We start from the raw sequence: 7,890 nt of genomic DNA, 5'->3' as shown, positions 1-7,890 counted from the left end.
GCAGATCTGGATTCGGCCTGGAATGTTTTTAATTTACTCACAGAGTTAGCATTTAGATTATAAAAATTGTTGTGGTACAAAAAAAATTTCTCACAAAAAGTTACCTTAAAAAATTGCCTAAAAAATTGCCAAAAGGAATCACAGTAACGAAAACTTGGGAATCCAGAATTTCAGGACTGTGGGTCAGGATTCGGCCCAGAATGTTTTTAATTTACTCACGAAATCCACCTGATCCCAAAATGGTATGATATGTTGGGCTATGGCCTCTAGGAGTAAAGTTGAAAAAGTGTGACACACTGACATTCACATTTATTATATTATTATATTACATTAAGGTAGAAAGCTGGCAGAATCGTTAGCATGCCGGGTGAAATACTTAGCGGTATTTTGTCTGCCATTAGGTTTTGAGTTTGAATTCCGCAAAGGTCGACTTTGGCTTTCATCCTTTCGGGGGGTCAATAAAATTAGTACCAGTTACATACTGGGGTCGATGTAATCAACTTACTTCCTTCCCAAAAAATTTGAGGCCTTATGCTTCCTGTAGAAAGGATTTATTAAAGTTGAAAAAGTGTGACACACTGACATACACATTTATTATATTAGATATGTTTCATTTGGGGGAAATGTTATTTCAATTAAAGTGTATTTTATGTGTGTGTGTGTGTGTGTGTGTGTGTGTGTTAAAGAAATCAAAATAAACAAAAATGATAATGTTCAGTATGTTGGTTCAGGTTCAGTATGTTGGCCACAGGAATTTCTATCAAAGAGACATGGTCAAACAAAGTTGTACATCATCTCCCTCTTTCTCTCACATACCCACTCTTTCTCTCTTTTATTATTACTCCCACTGCCACCATCAATACTACTACTTTTAATAAAACATCATCAATTCTCCCTAAAATTTCTTTCTCTCTCTCTCTGTATGTCTTTGCCACTGCCCTCACCATCTCTATGCCTACCATTTCTCTCACCCCAGCATGAGCAATAGTAGGAGTGTCACTGAATAGTGAGAGAGGGATGTCTAAGTGTGACACACTGACACACATTAGTTTTCTCATTATATTAGATTTACACGCACACAAATATAAATAAATATATATACACACACATATTTGACATGCACACATACATTTGTGTATACACACAGATACACATACATACATTCATGCAAACACATATATATACCTATATGCACATACACAGCTCCCATGGCTTTCAGAAACACTTTTACACGCTAAGAGTTGCTGAAGTATGGAACAAACTGCCGGCATCAATTGTTAGCATCAATTGTTAGTTGTTGGAGCACTGCATCCTTCAAAACTTCCTTGCTTCTTCTTGAGATTCACCAACACTACACCTGATTTTATCCCCCTCCATACACATGCAAGCATGTATCTGACTCATACACGGTTCACTTTCCAGACATTTGCACAATACTGCATATGCTTTATACGCACTTTTGACAAGTTGTAGTGCACCTGAGCACTGTATACACACACTTATGAAGAGAAAGAGAGAGAGCTGCTAATAATTATTACTTGATGTTGTTTTCTTTCTGTAATTAGGGGGGAAGTTTCAATTAAGAATGTTTTGGCGCTTATGTGTAGGTGTTTTACAAACCATTCCCACCAATTTATTTATTTCCACGGGTATTTGTTTTAACTCCTGACCCACTCCCAACTCCACCTCCTCCTTTGACTTCAGATTTTTTCCGCTTCTGAGACTCAGAATCTGCAATTTAATCTTTTCATCCCTGTGACTTAACAGTGCCGCAAGAGACTGATAGAATAAATACAAAACTTCAAAAATAAGAACTGGGGCCGATTTGTTCAATGAAACCCTTAAAGCTGGTGCCCCAGCATGGCCACAGTCAAAGAAAAACTAGTAGAAGATATAAATTTAATCTCAATTCTATATTTAAGAGATGAGGAATTATGTGCATTATTTACATTTGATGGATATTTGTCCTCATCTCGTTTGTTGTTAATACAACATTTCAGCTGATATACCCTCCAGCCTTCATCAGCTGTCTTGGAGAAATTTTGAACCTGGGTTCTCATTCCTAAGGTATTTTTCAATATTATTATCATTATTATTATTATTTATTCAGGCCACTGCCTGGAATCGAACTCGCAATCTTGAGGTTAGTAGCCCATGCTCTTAACCACTACGTCATATCCCCAAGATTGTTGTAAATTAATTGATGCTTTCTACCCCATCTTTTATGCTTCTCTGAAGACTTGCAGTGGCCCTGAGCACCATATACAATAAACTCTATTAACTGCCAGGAACATTTACATTTAATTTCAAATTGGACATTTTAAATTTTAATCCTCTTTCTTTGTCTTACCTCTTTGATATTTTCATTAGATTTATTCCTTTCTCTTTATTTTTCAGATCCGGAGAAAAAAAATCAAGATTAACAATTTCGAATTTTACCATTGTTTTATATGAAGAATCTACTGACTGATTTATGTTTAAGATGGCACCGCCAAGGAACTTACGATATTGGGTGTGCCTGTTCATTCTGGCCATCCAGTATTTCTTCATGTCCTTAATCTTCAATCAAAGAGGAATAATGAATATTCTTCCAACACGGACCAATCCTCTTGGACACAGCTTCCCACAGAGTATATATCGCAGGTTACTTCAAGAACAGTCCGAAAGAAAAAATCATTCTGGTAACTTACTTCAAAGAAACCCAAACTGTATAATAATTGGTGTTAGGAAATGTGGTACTCGTGCTTTACTGGAATTCCTCTCAATCCATCCAAATATACAAATCTCAAAGTCCGAAATGCACTTTTTCAACAAAGAACACAATTACAAAAAAGGTTTAGAATGGTATCGAAAGGAAATGCCATACACTTATGAAGATGAAATCACAATAGAAAAAACACCTGCTTATTTTATAACTAAAAAGGTTCCAGAAAGAATCTATAAAATGAACCAAACCATTAAACTTTTGATTATCTTCCGTGACCCGACGATCCGTGTCGTATCGGATTATACTCAGGTGTGCCATAATCGAATGGCAGAGAATAAGACTTGCTTCCAGTTTAAAGACCTTGTAATGAACCCTATGATTAGTAAAGTTGACACGGATTACCGAGCAGTGGACACGAGTATATATTGCAAACATCTATTGAGATGGCTGCGATTATTCCCTATAGAACAGATGCATTTTGTTGATGGGGACATTCTTCTGCACAATCCACTTCACGAACTTCGTAAAGTTGAAACATTCTTGAATTTAGAACACAAATTCACTGCAGATAATTTCTATTTTAATTCAACACGTGGCTTCTATTGTATGAGGAATACAACAACCGAGAGGTGTTTGTCTAGCGGTAAAGGACGCAAGCATGCCAAAGTAGACCCACATATTTTAGATAATCTTCGAACATTCTTTCAACCGTATAACAAACGTTTGTTCAAAATGATTAATCGTAAATTTGCATGGCCATGTTGTCTTAATGAAACTGACGTAACAAACACCTACAAAAGTGATGATTAGAAAGAATGGTTGAAGAATATTATAAATATATATAAATATACCCACCCCCAAGACAAGATACATATAAAATATATATATATAAATATATATATATAAATATATATTACACTAAAATCAAAAACATAAAAAAAAAAAACAATGGGATTTCATGTTGAAAGGTTTATATAAAATAATAATAAAAAAAATCTATCATCTTGCATAGATTATTCAAATATTTTCTGAAGGTCAAATGTTATCAAGATTTATTTCTATGAAATATATCAGATATTATGTTATGAGTGGTCTTTGTTAAAAAAAAAAACGCATATGTTTGTATGTGTATGTGTATGTATGTATATATATATATTCACATATATACACTTATACATGTATAAATACATATATGTATATATACCTACATATAAACACATGTATATACCTACATATATATAAATACAACCATATATATATATATGTACATATACAGATTTTCTGTAGCCAAAATTTATGACAAAAGTCTCATATTTTTTTCTCCAGATACAATGTACCCCCCTCCACTATTCCCTACCCTACCCTCAGATCCAACCCTACCATACAGAATAAAATAAAATAAAATGAAATTTTACAATCGTTTAAAGAGTGCCAACTCTGCTACTTGATGTTTCCATTTTTTTTTATATTGTTCCTTGTCCTTGTTAAAAATCTTTTCTAATCTCCGTGAATTTTGTAAATAATTGAAAAAAAAAATGAATGGTAAGATAGAAAAATTCCAATTTTTGTGATTATGACTTACTACGAAAATGTTACGCTGAACTGTAATCACACCAAAGTTGGTTTCTGTCTTTAATCATTCCCTCTTTGTTTGCATCAATCAATCAATTGGAGAAGCTATTAGGTTAACTGTAACCTTTATAATATAATATATGTAACCTGTATAGTATCTACCGTAAATCCTCGAGTATAGTCCGCCCTTGAGTATAATACACAGGGGATTTTTAGGGGGCTGTACCTCTAAAAAACCTAAACCTTGTGTATAATACGCACCCCTTCTCTAACTTGAGTCAAGGAGGTCTATATAACGTCCTTGGTTTGTAAACGTATATACGGTAACATCCTTTATTATTATTGTATATATAACAATGCAAATGTGTAGCTTTTTTTGTGCACTTTGTTTGCAGAAAATAAAGAAATAACAGTAATAACGTCAGTGAAAAATACAGCTTAAGGTATTTTCACGCCCGACATCACAAAATGCGTCTGAATAAACATTGCCGGACAGCAAATAGAGACTTGGACATTGCTTAGAAAATATTCTTCATTTTTAACCTCATATATAGTACGCACTAGGGATTTTGACCTTTAAATTTTGGGGAAAAAATGTGGATTATACTTGAGGATTTACGGCATATAAATAGGGCTAATTTAGCTATTACTCCATAGATTGAAAAAAATGATGGACGACCTTAATCGATTTTTGCATCTGATTGCAATCTCATTAAAGGGATTTACATCAGTTTCACCAATTCCAGAGAAACAGGCAGTCAATCTGTTTATATACTCAAAAATTACAATAGCTACAGAAAACTGGAGCTACTAATTTGCATACAGGGATCTCAGTCCACACAGTATCATCATCATCATTTAACATCTGCTTTTCATGCTGGCATGGATTGGACGGTTTGTCTGAGGACTGGCAAGCCAGGAGACTGCACCAGGCTCCAATCTGATCTAGTAAGGTTTCTACAACTGGATGCCCATCCTAACGCCAACCACTCTGAGAGTGTAGTGGGTGCTTTTTTGCATGTCACCTGCACAGGTGCTAGTCAGGCCGCACGGGTACCAGTCAGGCGGCACTGGCATCAGCCACGACTACAATTTCAAGGCTAATTTAGTTATTTCTTCATAGATTGGAAAAATGATGAACAACTTTTTGAATCTTATTGGAATCTCATCAGAGGCGTCTATATCAATTTTACCAATCCCAGAGAAACAAGGAACCAATCTAAGTTAATGACATCAGAAATGTGATGAATAAGAGGCAAGCAAACCAATATGGAAGTCACTACAGGGTGGATGAATATGTGAGAAATAGCAGCTAAATCTGCCTCAAATCACACCCAACCATCTTTGATAGAGCAGGGACATTGCATAATGTATTTGCTGACGTACAAATAGATAGAATGGTCACAACTGGAGCACCTTCAATCATAAATCTGCTCAATCAAGATTGACTGGAGTGTAAACAATATGAAAAATAGTCTTGACCAGTGTTTAGTAACACTGGTCAAGTGTTACTAAACACTTGACCAGTGGTGGTGGTGGTGGTGGTGTTGTTTAGCCTTAGGTCACCCTTACTTGAACACATCTATGACAATTCCATCATTATAGTTTCCAGTCTTTTATCTTAAACCTTTCATTTATTTTAAGGTGGTGTCCCATGCTGGAGCACCACCATGAAGGTTTAAGTTGAACAAATTAACACCAGTGCTTGTTTTAAAGCCTGGTAGTCATGCTATCAGTTTCTTTTGCTAAACAGCCAAATGTTATGGAGACATAAACAAACCAACACTGGTTGTCAAGCATTTGGGGGACAGGACATAGCGTCAAAGACACATACAGATGGTTGTAAATGAGCATCACCAACGTACAAGTGGTGCTGTTCATTTCCTGTCTTCCATACAGAAAAACGAGTCTAGCCATGGAGAATTACTACCTTGCTTGAAAATAAGTGAGGGTTGGTGACAGGAAGGGCATGCAGCCCTTCTACCTCAACGAATTCCATCTGACCCATGCAAGCATGGAATGGACACTCTTTTTTACTCTAGGCACAAGGCCTGAACATTCTGGGGAGGGGGCCAGTCGATTAGATCGACCCCAGTATGCAACTGGTACTTAATTCATCGACCCCAAAAGCAAAGTCGACCTCGGCGGAATTTGAACTCAGAATGTAATGACAGACAGAATACCGCTAAGCATTTCACCCAGCGTGCTAACGTTTCTGCCAGCTCGCCGCCTTTAATGGAATGGACATTAAAATAACAATGATAATGATGGTCAGTAATATTATAAATATGATCGGTAGCAGTCCTTAGTAACATCATAAATGTTACTATTCTGCGGTCGTTAATGACACCATAAATATGTTAAGTGTCGGTTAGTATCATAAATGTTATGATTCAGCAGTCTCGTAATCAGAAAATATGTTATTTAGCAGTAGTTAGTGACACCAGAAATGAGATATCTAAGGGTGGTGTATAACATTAGAAAATATGCTGTTTATCAAGTTCTCAGTTATATCGAGGGAATGTGTTTGTTTACATGAGGTAAGTAACATGAGCATGTGGTCTCTTTTTGGCTTTTTGTCTTTTTCTTTTTCTTTCTATTAAGTCAGCTGGCGAAACTTTCTTCTCCCTCTTCAACTTTGTTGAAGTGTGTAACAGAATTTAAACCCGGTACTACAAACTAATGGGATATCAATCAAGGGAGCCTCTATATTGCTACTTTGTCTCCTACAAACGATAATCAGATCTCCTTCAAATCAAGCTCTGGCCCCTACCATCCAAAAAACAGTAAGGAACATGGTGATTATTTAAATGCATTCAGACAGAAGATTACATTTTACATCATGGAGCAGAGAAGTTTAATGTTGGCTACAAAGCCTCGGAGCATATACACTATAGCTGAAACAAAAGTGTAGGAGGGATGGTCGTGGATGGAATACCTATGATCATAGATCTGCTTGGTCTAAACAACAATGAAATATTTATCAATTACATTTTGATGTCTGTGTTTACAGATGTGTTTTGTTCCTACACTGTGCTCTCTATTTATGGCTAAGGTAAGTGACACATGTTGGAGTAAATTACTGTTTTTTAATTTTATCCACAAACATCCTAGTTAATAGCCAAAGCCCTATGAATAGGTTTGGTAGGTGACAACTGAAAGAAGTCTGTCTTATTTGTTTGTATATAGATACGCATGGCATGTGCAGGAGCGACTGTGTGGTAAGTAGTTTGTTTATCAACGACGTGGTTCTGGGTTCAGTCCTACTGTGTGACACCTTGGACAGGTGTCTTCTATTATAGTCTCGGGCTGACCAAAGCCTTGTAAGTGGATTTGGTAGATGGAAACTGAAAGAAGTCCATTATATATCATCATCATCATCATCGTTTAACGTCCGCTTTCCATGCTAGCATGGGTTGGACGATTTGACTGAGGACTGGTGAAACCGGATGGCAACACCAGGCTCCAATCTAATTTGGCAGAGTTTCTACAGCTGGATGCCCTTCCTAACGCCAACCACTCAGAGAGTGTAGTGGGTGCTTTTACGTGTCACCCACACGAGGGCCAGTCAGGCAGTACTGGCAACGGCCACGCTCAAAATGGTGTCTTTT

The 7,890-nt window shown here is 36.5% G+C and overlaps 1 protein-coding gene and 1 long non-coding RNA gene across 6 annotated transcripts in view; one reads left to right on the top strand and one right to left on the bottom strand.

Moving 5' to 3' along the window:
• LOC106877481 (heparan sulfate glucosamine 3-O-sulfotransferase 5) overlaps window positions 1-4,150 on the top strand; it is a 471,645-nt gene extending 467,495 nt beyond the window's left edge. For all 5 annotated transcript variants that reach the window (XM_052971096.1, XM_052971095.1, XM_014926397.2 and 2 more), the window contains one exon: window positions 2,398-4,150. In XM_052971096.1, coding sequence (XP_052827056.1) covers window positions 2,474-3,517 — 1,044 coding nt within the window. In that variant the 5' untranslated portion in view covers window positions 2,398-2,473 and the 3' untranslated portion in view covers window positions 3,518-4,150. The remainder of the gene's footprint in view (window positions 1-2,397) is intronic.
• The window catches only part of LOC128248883 (uncharacterized), a 47,719-nt gene that overhangs the window by 27,401 nt on the left and 12,428 nt on the right, over window positions 1-7,890 (bottom strand). The window lies entirely within an intron of this gene.

The sequence above is a fragment of the Octopus bimaculoides genome, chromosome 10 (assembly GCF_001194135.2).
Source record: "Octopus bimaculoides isolate UCB-OBI-ISO-001 chromosome 10, ASM119413v2, whole genome shotgun sequence".
Lineage (NCBI taxonomy): Eukaryota > Metazoa > Mollusca > Cephalopoda > Octopoda > Octopodidae > Octopus > Octopus bimaculoides.
This window is presented reverse-complemented; position numbering and strand designations above follow the sequence as displayed.